Source organism: Lineus longissimus, chromosome 19 (assembly GCF_910592395.1).
Source record: "Lineus longissimus chromosome 19, tnLinLong1.2, whole genome shotgun sequence".
NCBI lineage: Eukaryota > Metazoa > Nemertea > Pilidiophora > Heteronemertea > Lineidae > Lineus > Lineus longissimus.
Genome location: NC_088326.1, coordinates 11009555 through 11031289, shown reverse-complemented (window position 1 = coordinate 11031289; position 21735 = coordinate 11009555). Strand labels below are relative to the sequence as shown.

Sequence of the window (21735 nt, the reverse complement as noted above, 5' to 3'; positions counted from 1 at the left end):
TGGAAGTGGAAATTAGTGAGAATAGACATCGGCACGATCATAAGTCGGATGGGCCATGTCGAAATAGAGGAATCAAAGGAAACAGAGAACTGGCCTAAAATCATGTCATACAGGACATTATCCTTCAACAACTCTTCTACACCTGCCAGTACCTCTGAAGCTGATTATGAGTGCATCTGCAGGCATGCCATGCGTGATTTTTACGATGAAAACTTATTTGGGTAAAAATATATCAGTGCTTTGGACAAACAAGACACATAGACACAGACGTAAGGGTCATAAAACTCATCTCATGGCCTACCTGTGATAAAATGCAGCGCCCGTCAACACCATGGAGTAATCATTGGTCCATTTCGACGTGTACCCCCAACTGGATCGCTCGTCGTCCCAGATATGATTCCGAGCGGGATAACCCACAATACGATCGGGGAAATTCCGCCAGACGGAAAATGCAAAATTAATCTGGAAGGAGAGAGAGTGAAATTATAGATAGGATAAAAGTTGAAGGACAAATCTTGTTCACAGCGGTGGTCCTTCTGAGAGTCAAACCCACAACAACCAACTCACAAGCCCGGTGACAAACGGTGAATTTTACCAAGGCGCAAGGCCAGAGGACTTATTGGTCACTACTATCTGAACACCTCCTGCTCGAAATATCATCCCTGCACCTCTACGTACCTCGTCAGTTGTGAGCATTGCATCATCGTCCATACTGAGCACAGCATCCGTCTGTATCGACTCATACGGGTAAAAACGACTTCTGATTGTCTGAAGAAAGAAACGCAATTTGGTCAAGAGGGAATAACTTGACAGACGCAGTCAATTTTGACTCTCAGGCATGAAATGGGACGTATCTAGTGTAATTGGGAGCCCAGGGATGATGTCAACCAAGGATAAAGAGAACTGGAGATCGAATAGTAGCTGTATGTCCCCAAGAGAACTGGCTGTATCGTGTCCTCAACGTGACGAAACATTTTACAACATATTGAAGAAACATTGCTCATCTGGTCAATATGATCAGCTTTTCTTCAAATATTTTCTCACATTCAGCCCGAGAAGATGCATAAGTGGGATGTCGTCTGCTCGAGTTTGTTCAGAATCCTTCCAAAAGATGGCTCTCACCTTTTCTTGATTGATGATGACAAGTAATGGCACTTTGGCAGGAACGGGCCAACGGAAGTGAGATGGTGGCGGGACTTCGTTGTTCCAAATGATTAAGATCTGAAAATTCGAAACAGACGCATGAAATCACAAAGGTCCTGCAGAATATAATGGAGAAAATTCTTTTTTATCCACTTTTTGGGCTATGACATCTGCTCAAATCTGGGTTATGACGTCTGCTCAAATCTGGGCTATGACATCGGCTCAAATCTGGGCTATGACATCTGCTCAAATCTGGGCTATGACATCTGCTCAAATCTGGGGTAGGTTGTCTGCTCAGGTCAGGGGTAAATGAGTTCAACCCACCTTATCCACCAAAGCGGACTTTGCTATATTTTTCACCACTCGGTACAGCGATGTTGATGTATGTATCGTGGAAGTCGTGGTATAAATCACAGCTGTAAAGGTGGCGCCAGGCGTGGCACCGAGCACACCATAGTAGAACGGATAGGCAGTGAGGTCGTCAGAGAAACCTCGCATGAAAGAAGCAGCACCAGGTAACGTGTTCCAGACGAACGGAGGTCTCGCGACGTGTTTGACTATACGGTCCTTCAGTATCTGTAACGAAATACGAAATACGAAATTATTCTATATTTCCTTCTTCAGAACTATGGCATCACAAAAAAGAGCAGAGCCATGACAACATGACAAATGTGGTTGGGCCGCTGATTGGTAAAATTGCAATCACTCATCATTTTTTCATACCTAAAAGGAATAGCATTTGAAGCAGCAACTTATTTGCTTAATTTCACACATACCTCTAATACCGTTGCCACGATTCTCTCCACGGATGAGAAGTACGTTTGCCACAAGAACTGATTCTGCTGCCTGAGAGATAAGATGTCCGTATGGCTGATGGACCGCACTATTGATGGCACCTGGTGGAGAAGAGGAACACTAACTAGACAACAAGGGCGATTTTTATTTTGTGATTCACTGACTGGGCTCGACATGCATGACTATATGACAATATAATGTTTTATACTCGAGTTTCGCACGCCTAACGTCCAGTGCAGTAAGCCAGTGTATGTGAAGATTTCAGTAGGCCCACGATGGGAGCAAGTTTCTTTCTTGATTGACAAGCAGGCAATGGCAATAGTGGCTTGAATAGAAGGCCTAAAATTCCCCCCATTACAGGGCTAGAAATGTTCACTATGTAAACAACTGGCTGGATGTAAGGAGTGAGAAACCTAGTATTTGATGAAATGGGCATTTTGGTGTTGACACAGGTGTACTTTACTCCCGGTTATATGGCACGACTTAACCGCCAGCCATAGAGGATTTCCTTCCAGGCCTAGTGTCCGCACGTTGGCCCCAGAGCAGCGTTGAGCGTGGTGATAAACTAGATGGGTGACAGGTGCGCACGACTGGCGACCTTCCTCGTGCGAACTCCCGAGTTGAAGTTGGTACAGAGATGCCAAGCGTCGCAAAGTACTCAAGGACATGTCATCTTTGTCCCGAGGGGGAGATGGTGCACTCTACCCTCAGTTATACATGTATGGCACGAATTAACCCACCGGCCATAGAGCATTGCCTTTACGGTCTAGGCATATTGGCCCCAGTGCTATTTTGAGTATTGAGTGTGGTCATGACTTGGATGGGTGACTGGCGTGTACAAATACACCAGGTTTCTCATGAGAATGACCTTGGTCAAGATAACATCTCTAAATTCAAATTGTTACGCACCTGTAGTAATAACCGTTCGTCCCCCCAGATGGCAGCCTTGTTCCAGTCGATCACTTCTGAGAACGGCAACTCCCAGCCGTTACTGAGTATCACCGGCACGCACGCTGCTTGGAGGGCTTCTAAAAACCTGAAGCGACAAATTACGATGGGAAATAAATCAACTATGTCACTTTTCATACTTTTCAAATGCCTGTTGTTCCTCAAATGACGTTGTATTGTAGGGTTTAACTTCTGGTGAGTCTCTCCAATAGATGGGGCATGCACATTTGTCTCCATGGAGACTTTTTGAAGTCCCTACGGCAGGCAGGTACCGCCAGTGAGAAACTTTAATCCACGTCCCTTTCAGTGGGGTAAGAATTGGATTTTAGGAATCAAAATATCCGAAACGTCATCTATTTCACACAACGTTGTAGTGTTGTTTTTTATATAAAAGAATTGGATTTTAGGACATTTTGCAGGTGTTATGTTGAGTAAAATCTGCCAGGAGACAGATAAATGGCGAGTCAGGCTGTTTTTGTTTCAAAATCAGGGCCTACCACGCTTGCCCCGCGCGACTCTGTTGTGTTTTCAGTAGCAGAAGGTTGATTTATTAATTCCATGAGCCATTGCAGGTAGAGCTCTAATGAATGGGGGCTTTCATCTGCCTACGTTGGCCTAACTCTTGACCCAACCCCTCGCAGGTCAAAATCAGGAAAAGAATGTGCATAGCCAGATTTGCAGAGCGAGACCACATAAAACACACACATATATTCCTGAACTTACAGTACAAATAATAAGCCCTGCTCATATTCTAAAACTGACGAGAGCTACTTTTAGACCACATCACTCCAGCAGACGTTCTTCAACTCTGCAGCAATAAAGCTACCGACTAATGGCATTTTGCGATTCTGACCGCATCTGTCTAACCTGTGGCAGCTCTAAGACATCAAAGTCTCGCTTCTTCTACCAAACGCATCACCAGATCTAATCTCATTTTTTCCTCCGCAATTTCGCTGCAGTAAAGACGTCCTTAGTCCTGAGAAAAATATGCTGCGGTCTGATTAATGTGTGGCATTTGCCTAGGTTTTGTTAAAGGTTGGTCAGAAGAGTCAAACGGACAGTGTGGTGATTTGGGAAATATCTATATTCATTGATTACTTTCATTTCTGTTTGGTAGCAAGTTGGGGGATGTTGGAGACTTTGTCGTGATGTGTAAGGTCAGGAATTCATGAGTTGAGGGTTTGTCAGTGAGCACAGAAACTTAGTAGATCGTGAGTGTATCATGATCAAGGAAATTCTCTTCAAATTGGTCTGAAATTTGTAAGTTTTGTAAAATGTTTGTCAGCACAGAACGTTTCAAGTACATGCTGAATGCATAGTGATCAGGGAAGATCAATTCAAATCTACTGCTAACTTATATTTTCATTTGGTAACAATGGCTATAGCTGATTTTGCTTTCTTTGCGATGGTCATGTTCGCTGCGCTTTGATCTTGTTATCACGTCAGAAGAGGCTGTTTCGACTGAATATTCTGTATCTATGCCAGGGCCAGCAAAAGGCCCCACCAAGTGAGAAACATGAGTAGCTTGCATGGACTCTACCTCTAGCCAAAGTTGAAGTCACGAGGCCAATAAACCCAATTGGGGCCTGACCATAGTGGTATGCAAAAACGCTTATCCCGTCTTGGAGGAGGAATACTCCCTGGAGAAAATCGCCACCAAGTGCAGAGCAAACACTGAAGAAGAAAAAGAATCCCTTTTTCTTGAGCTGGATGAAAACACTTACAAAACAGACAAACAAAATTCTATCAAAAAGAATACCAAATTACCACACAACGGAAACCATCTGCTTCATTTGAATGAAAGAGAGCCCTACACAAGCATGTTTTCTATTCACGTAGAAAATCCCATTCATTTCAAGATGAAATATTCATCTCGTAATAATTGCAAGGAGATTGCTACACTCTTGGATAACAGAAATGAGAGATTCTGATTGTTTTTGTGGATGATGATACAATAAGGCTGGGTATTGTTTGAAAACAACGGTTCGGATGATGACTTGGTGAGTGTAGTAAACAAGACTTCGAGATTACTTCATCGAACCGTTGAATGGTGAAAGCTTTAATTTGGTGAATTTGTACATTTTCAATTGGCTGTGGACTAAATATTGCATTTGCTGCTGAAAGTCATTGGTTAATGTATTATAGCTTACATTTTCGGGCTTTGTTGACAATGTATTTGCAAAAATCACAAAAATCACCACTCGTGACTATTTCTGTCAACGTATATATCAGTCGTACATATCTATTTTTATATCAACCTGTTGTCAATCGTGTACATAACCAGATTTACGATCTAATTACGATTTTCCGCAGATGAAAATTACCCATAAAACCTCAAAGGCTCATCGTAAAAAACCCATTGACGATCCGATGTCATTTGAAATAATTGCACATTCATGAACGCTCCCGACAATAAATACCCCGGAAGGAAATCAATCTTTTTCAATTATAACATTAATAACGATCGTATCTATAGCGATATTTCTGCGTTATTCTGCCCCGGGGTTCGTGCAGGATTTAACGGTGCCCAGCGATGCACTTTAGGGCATTGATCATGGTACTATCTTGGCTGCGCAGATTCTGAGACCAAACGAGTTGAGATCAGACCGCAATGTGTGATTGGCATCCCTACCCTTGGTGAATGCAATTTCAAGATGATTTTTCTGAATTCAACCAAGCTTTTGAAGAATTGTTGATGGGTGTTATCATCGGTCAGGCACTTTCATCAAGACGTTTCCATTTGAGATTCGGACAATTTCAATTTCATATTTTGAAAGGAAGAGTTACAGGTTTCTATTAGCGTTATCAATCATACCATTTATTTGATGTCCCCACAAAAAATGGTGGCATAAAATGCCACGTTGGGGAAATTGCGGGACCTAGTATTCCCCATAGGTTTAGTTCATGCTTATTTTGATTAGAAATTTTAGGTTGGTGGACAACTGTAGTCGTCGTTGCACTCTAACGACAATCAAGGCTCTGCAAAAGTGGTAGAATTTGTACAGATCTTTTTTTACTTCATCAAAAAAGTTATGTGCTAAAATTTTGACAAAGGGCACCCCTTTTGATATTTTGTTTAATGTAAAATCATGAATTGAATGACTTGCTTAACACAATACTACATCAGCAGCAATAAACCACTGGACTCTTCAGTTACAAAATTACATCATTTTCGTTCCGATCCCAATGTCAATATCCGATGTGACCATGCCATAGAACACCAGAACAGAAACCTCTGGGACCTTTATTTTCCGTGACTAAACAAGAAATCAATGTGTCACCGAAGGTTCACAGATGTCGTGACGATCCAACTCCATCACACCAAGCATCGAATTCTCGACTGGCGAATCTCATTTTAGAAGTGACTAAGTCCCCGTTGGATCTCAAGTTCCAAAACAACTTTCATCAATCAACTTACTCACACCCTTAGTGATACAATTTGTCTACCCTCGAAAATCAAGAAATATTGTGCAGACGGATGATTAACATTTCTCAATATTCTTCAGATCTAAAGCAGAGTTTTTGAAAACAAGTGCCAGTGGATGGTGTCCAGGGCTGGATCCTGACAGAGAGAAAGAGGGACCGCCCAGATTTTACTGGAATCAGAGAGGATAGAGGCCAGGGTACTGTAGACTCCGCCAGCACCTGCAGACACTTGGACTCCATCAAACCACAAGTGCCAGTGGGGAGTGTCCAGGGCTGTATCCAAGACTGAGAGAAAGAGAAACCGCCAAGATTTTAATAGAATTAGAGAGGATAGAGGCCAGGGTACTGTAGACTCCGCCAGCACCTGCAGACACTTGGACTCCATCAAACCACAAGTGCCAGTGGGGAGTGTCCAGGGCTGTATCCAAGACTGAGAGAAAGAGAAACCGCCAAGATTTTATTAGAATTAGAGAGGATAGAGGTCAAGGCACTGCAGACTACACCAGCACCTGAATACACTTGGGCTCCATCAAATCACAAGTGCCAGTGGGGAGTGTCCAGGGCTGTATCCAAGACTTAGAGAAAGAGAAACCGCCAAGATTTTAATAGAATTAGAGAGGATAGAGGTCAGGGCACTGCAGACTACACCAGCACCTGAATACACTTGGGCTCCATCAAATCACAAGTGCCAGTGGGGAGTGTCCAGGGCTGTATCCAAGACTGAGAGAAAGAGAAACCGCCAAGATTTTACTAGAATTAGAGAGGATAGAGGTCAAGGCACTGCAGACTCCACCAGCACCTGAAGACACTTTGGCTCCATCAAACCACTTCCAGTGAATGTTGACTTGGTGACCGAAGGCCCTCTGACACATTTTGCCAGATTGTCCCTGCTGAAAAGAAGAAAGAACTTTTGCCAGAGCCACTGGAAACAAAGCTGTGATAACCTGCGCAAACAGCATATTTTGTCGTGTTGCACAAGCTGATGCCAATCAAATGGAGACTACCAATTTAGGACCAAAAGTAGAGTCCTTAAGAGAGAGGTGTCTGCTAAGGGAGGTTCCATTGTATGTCCAACCCTCAAATTTTGGAATATTTTTTCGTTCATTGCAGATTATGCTGCAGCGTTTGCCCTCTCCTTCCCAGTGACTAACAAACGACCTCATTTATCACATGACTCGTGACTTGATCTAATCGACTCCCTCCATCGTTTGAGGGCAACTTGTTAATTATCGTTATGCAATAACGATGCTGTCTTAATGAGTCTTCTTGTTGCATCGTTACTCATCCCTGCCTATCATTTTCAAGTGTTTTATTGCAAAAACTCCTCTGTTGGCTGGTGATGGGGAATGCAGTGATTTTCTGTGATGACTGAAAGCATACACCAGTCGCAATACTTCTTTCCACATGTGTTACCAACAGAGCTGAGGGTTGTTTCAATTTTTCACCCACAACAACCGGCCCTTCAAAAACCCAACATATCTCACAAAAAAGATGTACTTGTGAAAGCGACAACGTCAGGACTTGCTAATTACTTATTTCACTAAACCAGAACACATCTCTTATTAACCACACACTTATGCATATTTGCCCATCTCTCCCAGGCACATTGCCAGAAATATTATTTTTTGGGATAGTGATGGAACAGGAATGAAATCACTGGAATGAAACGAAATGAAACATACACAAGAAAATGTACCCTGGAAATGAAGCAGCCACATCAAAGTAGCAAGTAAGCAGATTCAGTAAGGGTGGTACTAGACAGGCAAACGTTTCCATAATATAATCACTGATGGGGACATGGTAGGACCTTTGATGATTATCACAGACCATGTTATACATCGGATCTCCCATCATAGATTCTATGATGGGGCATTATAAATTCTATGATGATCCATGGTAGATTCTATGATAGGAATTCCATAATTCCCTATGACAATGGGGCCAACCAAAATGCACGTAGGGATCGAAGTATAAACCCGTTTGAGTAACAGACTTCAGACTTCTGGAAAATAAGAATAGTTCACCATTTCAAATGCAAATTATTTGATGGCCTCTCAAAAGTTTTTTTAGCCATCATAGAGTCTATGATGAGCACATGGTAGACTCTAATCTCTATCCTATTCTATGACTGAAGCTTCTGGCTGTGTAGTTAAGTTCGACAGGTGCACAGCGGCCCCATTATCAACAATAAACTTCAATGACGAAGATCGCACAATATTTTGATACATTTCAAAAAGTCCATTTTCATTTCGACAATTTTCATCATTCAACCTTTTCCATACGTTTCGTTCATTCTGGGTTTTATCAGCAACCTCTTGTTTGCATAAGCCCTCGCACTTGAGAAATTTTCGATAACCATTTGGCAGTCCACAGATGCTGAGAGCCTCTTGAACAACCAGAAAACATCGGAATAATTATTTTTGCAAAAGGGAGCGGTTATCCAAGTTTTCCATCTAATTCTTGTTTAGATAAACATTTCACAGAATTCTTTGGCAACCATTTTGGAGGTTGTGGAGTCGAACATCTATGATGAAGAACCACTTGGAAACACTCGAGTGATCGAAGTTTTTCATCTGACGCTTAGTTAGATAAAAATTCAAAACATTTCACAGTATTTCTCAGCAACCATTCCGCAGGCCGCAGAGATGTCTACGATTGAGTACCACTTGGAAATACTCGAGTGATTATTTTTGCAAAACATCTTGGCTATCCATGTTTTGGATACAAAGCTTGGTTGATAACAATTCTTAACATTTCGGTGATCTTTTCGAACAGTCGTCTCTGACTCTGGGAAAATTCTGTCGGCACTGGTTCTTATCATATGAGTCATTCTTGCTTTTCAATTGACTTTCCTTTGAGATGTGGATTGACATTCAGAGATTTAAGTAACATTTGAGCAAGCATTAATCGACTAAGGCAAAAAGCAGAAGAGATTCAAGAGCTTTGAACTGAACTATAAGTCCATTTGAAAATGTTACGTCTGCCTCATTTTTGGGTTCTGGCATGCGAACTTCTGGTTTTTTCAAGTTTGTTTTTTTATCGATCTTATCTTTGCAACCAAACAGGTTTTTAAGAGTTCAAAATGCTTTTGAACAAAAGAGCGTTCTCAAAATGTGACCATAATCAAAATTAGGCCTATACCCAGTTTGGTAAATGCGTATTTTGATATGTAACATCTTTTACAATGATAACAGAAACTAAAAGTATACATTCTAAGCACCTGAACATCTACAGGGTGGCCCATTGTTTCCCCCTCACACAATGGGTACACAATATAATTTTATTCTGCAAGGAAACATTTTCTGGACCACCCTGTAGATATGCTTAAATGCTACATCAGTTCCTCTGTAGTTTGTTAGTAGGTACATTTTCCAAGCTATGGATTTTATTAATCCTCATGACAGTCATATTAGAGAGGTGTAATTTTTCTCCATCAAGACTCAAGAATACTTCAAAGAATTGAACAACATTGAATTGCACTTAGTTGCCATATGAACTGAAGAGCAGAAAAACTTGCCTTGTCAATTTCTTTGTGATGACAAAGTAGAGCTTGAATTCCAAATTTTCTGTTCACTTTTTTAAATACGGCTATTTGATTGTAGTGGTGTCACTTTCATCTCTGAGGAGTTACTTCTTCTTGTGCGACATTGAATTGCACTTAGTCACCAAGTGCTGATGGGCTGAAATGCTAGTCATGTCGATTGCTTCAAGATGACCTTGTGTAATGCGATATTTTACTCTGTTGCTTTCAGCCGGGATGACTTTTTGACCATAAAGATCTCTTCACTGCATTGTTGAGTTCACAGACCCATTGCTAATGCTAGGGCTGAAAAGGTCGACAGCTGCCTGACAACTTTTCCAAATCATCTGAGACTTTCTTTTGCGCGCAGTGCCATTTTCTAATAAAATGGAAGATAGTTGCATTGAGTTGTGAAGAATTGATCAGAGTGGAATGGGAATGACACCTTGAAATAAACAAACACAGAATTATCATGGAGGAGACTGTTATCATCGTAAATAAACCAAAAAAATTGTGTTGGCGAATATCACATTTTGTAATGTTACTCTTCACTTATACCATGTCAATTACTTCTCCTGAACTGTGTGAGCCATTCTGTCAATAGATCCTCCCAGGATGCAACATTGATAATTTCTCGCCGTTCATCCCAAATGCGACAGATGAAACACTCGTTCAGTCGTTGGCGTTTATCTCCACTCAGACTACGAGCATTCTTATGCAGATTGGCTCTAAGAGCCCATCTCTCATCAGTGACTATTTTCTCCTTGTCAACAACATGTATGTATGACTTAGTCGTGATTGACACTTGAGATCGGCTGACGTCAATCCTAGTGGCTTTGATTGAAGACAAGAAACGTCTGACTTAGATGCCACCATTTTGTCAAGGTCTTGATCACCAATGAATGAACACTCATTGAGCATAAATCCTTTTTGTTCCAAATGGATCGCTGACGAAATCTTCACAGTACTTTCTCCTCAATGTTTGGATAGATATTGGCCTGGTGAATCTTGTCTTCCGCCAGGAACTGTCATCCACTTCAATGGGGTCTTTTGTAAGCCCTGGCATAGGCAGCAGGTTCAAGGAATGTCAAGTCAGGCCTTAAACTAGACTTTCTTCCTCGGGAGTCAAACTAAAGCCTTGACAAAATCTCAGGAGTCCTGTAACTGGTATTTAAGTTGACAGTTTCAAATGTAAGGGTCCTGGACCAAGTTTCATGCTTCAAAAGACACTGTTTGGGGCCGAGCCCGGGTCTGTGTAATATCTCACTCGAGAGACAAGGATGTGTTGACAGCGTCGTTTGACCTTTAACGCGCAAACAGTTGCCGAGTTCCAGTTCTTTAATGCCGTTTTACGAACTTTTTGATCAAGATAAACATGTAAAACGTCAATCTCGCATAACATGTTCCAGATTCACAGACTACAGAATCTACGTGGCAAACTAAATCATGAACCAGACATCATATCTGTCAGAAACCCATCTCTACCTGCCATGAATGAATTACCGGTGAGCTTTCATGTGGAAAACGACTTTGGAGACCTTGCTTTCTGTTCTTTGATCGCGGGAAATAATGCCCCAAGGCCAGACTCTGCCACATCTGTAGTCGCATTGAGGGTCTCAAACTCATAAGAGACCGATCTGAGATGATTTGCCTTTTCCTTTCTGCAGTCTATTCTTACTTAGTCACCGTATGATTCGTATTATGTATGTTATCGGAATAAAGGTCCATACAGGTGTGCGCCGATATTGGAAAGAAGACTATCAAATGAGTTTTGTCTTTAGCTTATGTACAGTGGAACCTCCCTTAGCGGACACCTCTCTATTAAGGACAATCTCTCTATTAAGGACACTAGTTTTGGTCCTAAAGTGGTGGTTTCCATTCAATTAGACCTCTCTAGGACACCTCCCTATTAAGGACAGCACTTGTCATTCCTGAGTCTGTCCTTAATAGGGTTCTACTGTATTATCACTTTCATCTCGTGACTTTGATATCAACTGGTTTGGTAAAAGTTTTTCCATCAACAAATCTCTATTTTAAAAGGACACCTTTAGGACTGACAAGTGAGCTCTGTCCTCAGTACAGAGGTGGTCTGATAAGAGAGGTTAAGTTGAATGGAAACAGTACCAATATAGGAACTAAACTAGAGTCCTTCATAGAAAGGGTGTTCATAAGAGAGAGGTGTCCGGATGCTGCTGCCAACACCAATTCTTGTCGCAGGCAGCAGCAAGGACAATCGCAGACAAGCAATTTTTATCACCTGAGATCATAATCCTAGGTCGCAGCAATTCAAATTGCTTGTTTGCGGGCGCTTTTGCAGCAACCAAGCCACACACCCCAAAATTACAACAATCTTCTGCCCCCCCCCCAACAAGTAGCCAAATTGCAATGTAAATGCAGCCTTCCATATCCGAATTACCAAGATCATCTGTAACTCAAACCTCACCATCATCCCATCATCATTACAACAAATCCGCCCATTTCAATCCGCGCACGTAAAAGCTCTGCAAAAATACCATTCTCGTTTCCATCTTTAAGAATAAAGTCTTCATTTCCTACAATTCGAAAAACAACAATTGCACGAACAGATCTTCAAATTACGGAAATGACATTTTATTTTCAGCTCTGATCAAAAAAGCCATCTCTATAACCAGAATACTAATTAATGCGAGACCTTTTTATTCTGACAGGATAATCTTATTTGAATCTGATTCATCAGAGTTTTGGGGCCATCTCATGGATTTGACAACGTTTATTCAAAAAAGGAAACTTGTTGAAGACATGCTGAAAGATTGGATCAAGACATCCTGAGGAAATCAGAAGTTACAGGGGATTTCGCAAGACCAATGATTGGCCTACATTTGACATTTCCTGGGGCGGTGAAAATGAACCTTCTCATTTCCTGTTCATAAGACCGGCGCAGATCAGTGAGCTTGACTTGGCCTGATGAACATGTGGACAATAGGGCCTGCAACATGGCTCCAATCAGAAACTCGCGTACGACTGGATGATACATCAACTGCGCCTATACCGACCGAGGCAGACGAAGTTCGTATAACGTCTGCTTCTCCGGATCTGCACCCGAACACCTGAGATATTCAACCTCCCGATAACAAGGCTGATGCTCGACTGCTGTGCCATCATGATCCCTGATTGCACCAGATTGCAACCAACACCTCTAAGTATCTGAACAATATTGCCTGTCGCAACCAAAAACATACATCATCAAACCTCTCCAAGTGTAATTGCTATACTACATTTGTTTATATATTACTTGCAATTAGAACATCGTATTTACATTCGTCATCTCTCTGCATCATTAACGGTCTTATCCACGCGACTCTCGAAGAAATGACGGCAATTTCTTTAATGATGTGGGCAATGCAAATTGTGGTTTAAATAATGTCAATATAACTTCAGTTCCCCAAACCGAAGTTATTAAAACTTCTTGGAATTTTTCCGTTTAAGATTAATATTTTCAAGGTATGGGTCTCAGGAACCAACCCATCTTAAATGCAAATTGTGATTTGAAGCATGTTAATAAAACCATGGTTACCCTTCGAGGTTATTAAAATATCTTGGAATTTTTCCGTTTCTGAATAATATTTTCAAGGTATGTACTGAGGGAAATAATCCATTTTAGATAGAAACAAATCTTCTAAAACATTTTTTATAATGCTGTCGACTGTGATCCAAGTTCCTAGAATGTTTTTGATAAATGAGCAACACAGATTTTCAAACTCCAAATTGTAAAGATATAGGGTAGAATGGGGTAATTGTAGCCCCGGTTTAATTGTAGCCCCTTCCTATGATATTTGATAGATATCCCCATGCATCAAACAATGCAGGGGCTACAAATACCCCATTCTACCTTATACATATACACAACAGGTTTCCAAAGTAAACTCTTGCCTGTCAATTTTTTTGTTATTGGCAAGTCACTTTCATCCATCCATCAACGATGGAGGAGAAGACCAATGCCATGGCAACAACTTAGACGTTCAGCTCGCGACGACTCAATAAAATAAAAACGGCCAATACATCCAAAGCTTAGTAACCTAGCATGATTAGCCCTTAGCGATGGTGCTAAAAATCCCTCAGAGGTTATGGTTACACACAATACTCCCACGCCGTAAATGCTTTGTATGTTATTCTTAACTATTAGCAATGTCCAACAATTCCTTCCATGGAGGAGAACTTTTATAAAACTGTGGTTGATGTACTTGAACCCGCAGTGCTTCAGGCTGTTAACCGATGGACGGCCAGGTGACTGAGAAATCCAACAACTAGCAAACATCTCATTGCATTGCAACTGATTTGCCTCTTTTTCCTTAGCCCTCTATTGGCCTGTAACATGCTTGCCACTGTATGTAGTGTGTTTTATTGGACAAAATTATAAAGGATGGCTGGCCTTGTTCATGATTATTTATGAGCATTTCGAGCTTTTTGCTCCCCCTCCGGCCAAAGAACTATATGGTTCTTCTCACTTGTAGCAGAACACTAGCAAAGATATCTCAGAGGCCAAAGGACCTGGTACTCCACTGAAATACATGGGTCAATGAAATGCTCACCCCTGGAAATAAGGTCACATGAAACGTGGGAGAAATTTCAGATCTTTACTTTTGTGGCCTTGAAAAGTAGGCTCACCGATTGACTTTCATCAGCTGAGCTTAAAACGACTGCACTGACCGAACAACTGCTCATGGAATGAAAATCCAGCAAAAAATCCAGTGGAGAAAAAGATTAACTTTGTGACAAACCACTGAGCTAGAAGCAAATGTGCCAAGTGGCAAAAAGTGGTGCTAAAATGCAATAACCCTTGGCCAATACGCTTAATTGGCAAAACATCAAACGACTAAGTTGTCCAATTTGTTGGACGTCGCTTGCGGTAAACCGCTTTGCGCGCGTAATTTTATTTCATTTTTATATTCTTGACCGCTGGTTACGGATGTGGTGAGATTTGATTCTTAGAAAAAATGTAAGTGGTTGCTTGTGGCCATCATCTTTGGTTCTCATATCTTGCTGCTCTTTAACCACTGTCTACTGCTAAGCTTTTTCTCCCACCACCCTTAGTAACTCATCATTGTGGAAGCCATTTTTGGCCAGCGCAAGCCCATGCCGGCAGTGGATAGCAATGCTGAGCAGTGCTTAATACTTGTAACCAAACGGGAAAATGATATTCAAAAGTGGCGCCACCTGTAGTATTCGTACCAAACTAAGGTCTCCCAGTGCGCTTGGCATGTTTAGAGAGGCTCCCATGTGCTGCTGAATGAATACTGTGTTGATGATGTCGGGGAATGCTGTCTACTGTAACACCACTATTGAGCTGGTTGAGGTTACACATAGGCCTATCACATGGAGGGTAAGATCTTTTGTATAGGCACCCCTCACCTAGCTAAACAGCTTCGACGCAGTATTATAGTCAGACGTGACGTGCTATGCAAGTCACCCGTATTTGATAGGACAAGCGACATGACGTGATAGCACGTCACCCGCAGCAAAACAGGAAAGTCAATGAACTTACCTAAAACTTCCTAATCTTCTGCCACGAGGCACCAGGCAGAACGTGGAGTTGGTCAGCAGGACTTGATAATCATATCTGGAGAGAGAAGAAACGGAGAAACATCAGGATTTGAAGTTGGATAATATACCAAGTCAGAATGGGCCCAATTGGGAGCTTTCTTCATCCAACGCTCAGATGGTGTTGTCCTTTCATCCAAAACCTTTGGCTAATGCCTCAGTTTTGGCCTATATTTTAGCTACACACTTGCAGCCCTGCTCTGGCCGACCCCTGGTTCAGAGGGGACCAGGATATTCCCCAGTGTCAGTCTTTTGTTTCTTTGTAAAGTGGTGTGATGTTTAGCGAGACAACCAATACCCGTAGTTCGGTACCAATTCCAGAGCTGCCTACCCTGAGGTTCAGCAACATGTAAAACCCTTGGTGAAAAAGTGTAAATTGGGAATAAAAAGTGTAATTTCTGGGGTTTTGATGATTTTAGCAAGATATTTATACTATTTTCCTCAAGTTAAATTGTAAAATGGCCCAAAAAATTGTAACAGGCCTTGTAATGTGTAAAATTTCCCTGAAGGTGTAAGGGTCGGTAGCCCCGCAATTCCTTAAACCAAATCCTAGCTACTGGTCCGGTCGTGAACAAAATATTTTGAGGAGTGGCTTGGTAAAGATCTCACATTGGCTTACAGTGGCCAACTTGGGATTAACTCTTGCAACAATAGAATAGAATTTCAAGAATATCATAGCTAACAGCTTCAAAAGTGTTTTTTAATAGAGCGCCACCTAAAAATGGATCAAAACTATAGGAATTTGAACAGCCTGGCTTGAACAAAAGGCGGATTATTTTGCAGAGAAACTGAAGAAACTTCCATCTCGGAGATCAAAAGTAGATGTAAACTTGAGTCCCTGCCAAAACTTGAAATGAAAACAATGAAAAATGTCAACAATATTATATTTCAAATAGGGTCTCTTTGTATCTTCAAAGTGTGAATTGTTTTCTAAAGATGATCGCAACTCGAATAACACCAAGGTCAAAACAGCAGTGATTTACATCTGGGGATTCGCCTTTTGCCATGCAGATTTGAGAAAAAAGGCACACACCTCTCTATTGTTGTATATATATAAAATTTTTCCCAAACAAAATTGGAAATTGGCAAAAACATGAGTATCATATCACCATCTTGGAGAGTTTTCCTCTTAACCCTGCGCATTTTTCCCTAAAGTTCCTGGCCTTTCATTGATACTATTTTTGAGACAAAATTAGATATTGGCAGACACAAGTTTTATATCATTCTTCCATCATAGAGAGTTTCCTCTTTTCATTTTACACTGCATCTTCCTTCCTAGCCCCAATAGCCCACAAATCTGCAATTTATGTTGCTGTTTTCATGATTGCATGCGACAAAAATTGCAAATCAGAGAAGGTATGTGCGGTGATAGGTGCGTGTGACAAGAATAGACAATCACAGCAACCAGCCATCAACATCAAACCCAGCTATTACAGTTCTACCCGCACACAAGCGATCCTTTCATCGCACAAAGCAGTGATTATAATAGCAGGTCCTAGCAACAAAAGTTACTTGATTGTGCAACATCTTTCTTTGCGATTCCAATAACACTATTGCATGACAAAATAGCAAATTGGCAAAAAACTGTATGAGGAATATCTTGGTGGCTTAGAGTCTTTTTCGATATCCACTGGGAGATGTAAATCAAATACATCGCACTGACGTAAAAAATATCGCATCAATATTAAAAACAAAGCCAAAGGAAAGGTGATGGATGTTTATGCGATACGGAACAAAAAGAACATTGTTAGAAGATGCATTATCTAATCCTGCAGGGAGATAAGCTGCACCAACTTCTCTCGAACTCACCGCATGGCACAGGTGCATGGGTGTTGCAAATAATCAAAACGACTATATGAAGCACATTTTGGTGCATGAAGACTCACAAATATGGTGTTTGCGTGAATTAAGAAGGGTTTTTTCAGTTTTTTATCCTAGTGGGGAAATTGGCTGCATAGTCTATGGTAGATCGTGAATTGTGCATAACATACACAAAGTTAGGGATGTTAAATGTGATTGGGACTGCATCACTCTTAATCCACACTGTCACTGGTGACCGCAACAGTGGAAGAGTTCGTTCGATAGCTTCTCAATATCCTTCTAATTTTACTTCAAACTGTAAAAAAGTTGCCACAAAGTTGTCCAACAACAAGTAAGAGTGTTCTGCGTCACAGACGAGTTCCACAAATCTCTCAAACAGAACTTCACACCGCTCAGCAAATATGACACGAAACCAATGTCTCTGAGCCACCTAGAACTTCCCAAAACTTTCATAAATCCCTCAAAGCGAACCATTTTTTCCTCCACAGAATAACACCCTAGTGCCACATTAGATGCTCCTAAATCTTGAGCTGAACAATAACGATCCACCACCCACTCTTACTTAAAATAACTCCAAGCTAACCCCTCCTACTTTTCAAGTTGATCCACAAATATCTTTCAAAACAATCCCCCCCAAAAATCGTTCATATATTTCTGCACACTAGCAACACCTATTCATTTCTTCAGGCAACAGTGGCGAAAACCAAGCAAGACCATGGCCAACAACAAGCCCAATCGACACTGCGAAATGAAAGCTTCCAAATATCAAGCCAAATGAACACTATCCAAAACTCACACCGATCAAAAACACTCTCAAGTCTCAAGTTGAGCCTCTAAGCAAGTAAGGAGCCACTGAAGAGACTACCTGCATACAGCACGGTCAACTCAGAGGCCCATTCTCTTGGCAATAGGAACAAACCCTGATCAAGGCCATGGTTCGAACTGGAAGACAAGGCCACAGAACCGCAAATGCTTCTAAACCTCAAGTTTCAAGCCGAGTAAGGATATTTATGAGCTAGAACTGCATACAGCACGCTCACCTTAGATGCACATTCCCTTGGCAATAGAAACAAATTTTGACCAAGGCCATGGTTCGAACAGGAAGACCTTGTCACGGTACTGCAAATGCTTCAAAACCTCAAGCCATAATCCAAGTAAGGATATCACTGAGCTACACTGGCATACAGCACGCTCACCTCAGATGCCCATTCCCATGGCAATAGAAACAATACCAGACCAAGATCATGATTTGAACAGCAGCCAATGCCACAGCACCGCAAATGCTTCTAACCTCAAGCCACAATTCAAGTAAGAATATCACTGAGCTACACTGGCATACAGCAGGCTCACCTCGGATGCCCATTCCCTTGGCAATAGAAACAAATTCTGACCAAGACCTTGGTTTGTACGGCAAACCCAGGCCCAGCACCGCATATAATTCAAAACCTCAAGCGAACAGAAACTATCCACTAACTCTTATCAGAAATGCCCTGGAGCACATCTTCCCAAGTTTCAAGTTAATCCACAACGGAGTGATTCTTCGATAACCTTGTCAGTGAATTATTGAGCTACACCAGAGGTTGAACAAAATACTGCTGATAAGGCATGGCTTTGAGAAGGAACGAGGAAGTGCATGGCCATGTCAAATATCTGAAGCTAATACTAGGGATATGGAGATCAGGAGAATAGTAGGGCAACTGGTAACGAGGCAGATCCCTGAAGGTTGTGGGATTGTCTAAAGAGACCAGGGTAGTTGACAGGGCACACCAGGTGAAGACCAGCCCACTTTCGAACAGGCTTTCCTCTTTTGAACAGCAAAGCTCATGTTCTTTTAGGATTCAATATGAGATGCCAATTTCCTTGGCAACAGTACGCACACTGATAATACTGGTTGGAACGATAAGTTCAAGAACATCGAAGAATGGGTTGAAGAGCAATTGCAATGAAGTAGCCCATGTTGTTTGCAATAGTAGCAAAAACCAACCAGACAATATTGGTTCTGACATCAAGTTCAAAAGCATTGAAGTATGACTTGAACAGCAATCACTAGAGATGCCAATTTTGTAGGCAACAGTGGCAAAAACCAACCAGAAAATATTGGTTCCAACTGCAAGTTCAAGAACAACGAAGAAGGGCTTGAACGGCACTTGCTAACAAGGTGCCCATTTTGTTGACGACAGTAACAAAACCTTGATCCTAACAGCATGGTCCTGGCAGCAAGTTCATCAACATCAAAGAATGGGAAGAATAGCAATCATTAACAAGATGTCCATTTTGTTTGCAACAGCAGCAAAAACCGACCAAATAACTGACATTAACAGCAAGTTCATAAAAAACAGAAAAATAAGGTTGGACAGCAATATTGCTACCAACATGTCCAGGTTCCTGGCAATAGTAGCAAATACTAGCCATCTTCGTACTGCAAGTTCACCAGGAACATGTTGATAACAACAAGCACTTTTGCAATTTCCTTTTCAATAATACCCGATATGACGACCAAGACAAAATCAATGCCATTACTACCCAAATAGTAAATGCAATTGACCTGTCAGAAACTGTGAAGCGAAGCGCTAAATGCACATCAATGCACATCAACAGATCGAATGCTATCAGGCCATCAGGCTCTTGACCACCCAGGGGCGAGTGCCAGGGACATTAGTAAACATTGAGGCTGCGTCCATAAATCAATGCGACTGTAGCAATTACAGATGCAGGGGAGATCACCAGGGCAGACGGCAGTATTGGAAAAAGCTACAGGTCCTCAAAACACAGGAGGCGATACGAAATGTATTAAGGAAGAATTGATTAGTTTCTTGTGACCGAGTGTCCGGTAGCCAGATGATCAATTCCCAAGCTTTGGAAGGACTATTGGTTACCATATTAACAAGTATAGCCTTAACATCTTCAATTCTTCATCAGACCATCTAACCAGCTCCTCTGAATAATATGTAACATGTTGCAAAGACATACTAGCACATTTTGCCACTAGATCAGCATCAGGTACACATTCACATGAGACGCAAAACTGAGGCTCATTGCACCTAGTGTCTTTGCCTGGGCAAGCAAAAGAAGAAGTAAAAAGTGAGGAAGTGAGGAACATGTGTAGCTTGCAATGGGCTCTATCTTTGGCATAAGTCAGAGCCACAAGGCCAAGAAACTCATTGGTGCCTAACTGTACTGGCACAGAAATGCCTCCCACCTTGAAGGAGTACCCTCTGGAGAATAGTAAGTGCAGAGAGAATGCGGAAGAAGAAGAAGAAGACATATAAAAGATGTTTCAAATGAGACTCCGACACTCAAGGCGGTACCCTCGAAGACTGAAGTTGGCAGTGAAGTAGTAATTACAAATTCCTTACATTTCACATCACTCTTGCTGATAAGTCTCCTTCCAGAGTTAAACCAGATCCTCTCACATAACAGCCTGGGGCACCATACAGAGTAACTCATCTAAATCACTGTTGAGGAGTAATTCGTGTAACAAGTTGAGGGAACCCGGAGCGGAGTAAAAACATTTGAACTGAGACAAGCCAAAGTCAAAGAGCCTTCGGCATCCTAAGTCCTCGCAGAGTAAAAATTCGTCCAAATTACTGTCACAGGGTTGTAATTCACGTAACAAGCTGTGAGAACAGAGCCAAGCAAAATGTTGGAACAGAGAGACAAGGCAAGCAGTCCATGGCACCTTAAGTCCTCACAGAGGAAGAAGTCTTTCACAATTTCCGGTTACAGGGTTGTATTTAGGGTAACAAGCCGACAGAACCAAGAGCTGAGTAAAAACCTCACAGCTGAGAGACTAGCCAAACAGCAAAACAGCCTGCAGCATCACCCATTGCAGGGTTGTTATTCAAGTAACAAGCTGACAGAACTCAAAAGCAGAGCAAAAACATTAGAACTGAGGCGAGCAAAACAGCCTGTGGCATCCAATGTCCACGCGGAGCAAAAACTCATCACTGTTGCAGAGTTGCAAGTTGCACAACAAGTGACACGACACAGTACCGAGGAATAATACCCATTGGCCATGCCAAGACTGTGGGGTAAAAACGCTGCATTCCGGATCTAAGCCAAAAGTCAAGATGGAGTAAAACTTCATCCAAATTACCAATTGCAGAGTTGCAAACAGTGTAACAAGTTGACAGGATCGACAGTTGCTAAAAAAAACGGAATTGGGAGACAAACCAAACTGCCTGCCTCATCCAAATTACCAGTTGCATCGTTGTAATTTGTGTAACAAGTTGACAGGATTCGATTTCGAGCAAAAAATCACTTGGACACATCGTAATCAAGACGAACAAGATTGTTACATCAATTTTCCATGACAGATTACATGAACCAAGCCATTAACCATCATCAACGGAGAAAAACTCTTCACTGCAGCCAATTTTGTAGCGTTTTTTTCTTCCGTGTTCTGATTACGGCGAAAACTCCCGTGATTCACTTACTTGCAATTAGTGATTCGTTGTTGATGGGTAAATTCTGGCCAGGATTGTTTGATTGGGCTGTTTAAGTGA

General features: G+C 41.7%; 1 protein-coding gene across 2 annotated transcripts in view; it reads right to left on the bottom strand.

Moving 5' to 3' along the window:
- The window catches only part of LOC135502896 (exostosin-1-like), an 89707-nt gene that overhangs the window by 6328 nt on the left and 61644 nt on the right, over positions 1–21735 (bottom strand). For both annotated transcript variants that reach the window (XR_010449836.1, XM_064796084.1), the window contains exons 2-8: positions 15354–15428; positions 2848–2974; positions 1920–2039; positions 1468–1719; positions 1123–1221; positions 679–768; positions 302–462 (exon numbers count right to left, since the gene is read on the bottom strand). Coding sequence is in view for 1 of the 2 variants with exons in the window: in XM_064796084.1 (XP_064652154.1) it covers positions 302–462; positions 679–768; positions 1123–1221; positions 1468–1719; positions 1920–2039; positions 2848–2974; positions 15354–15428 (924 nt within the window). In the remaining variant the exon portion in view is untranslated. The remainder of the gene's footprint in view (positions 1–301; positions 463–678; positions 769–1122; positions 1222–1467; positions 1720–1919; positions 2040–2847; positions 2975–15353; positions 15429–21735) is intronic.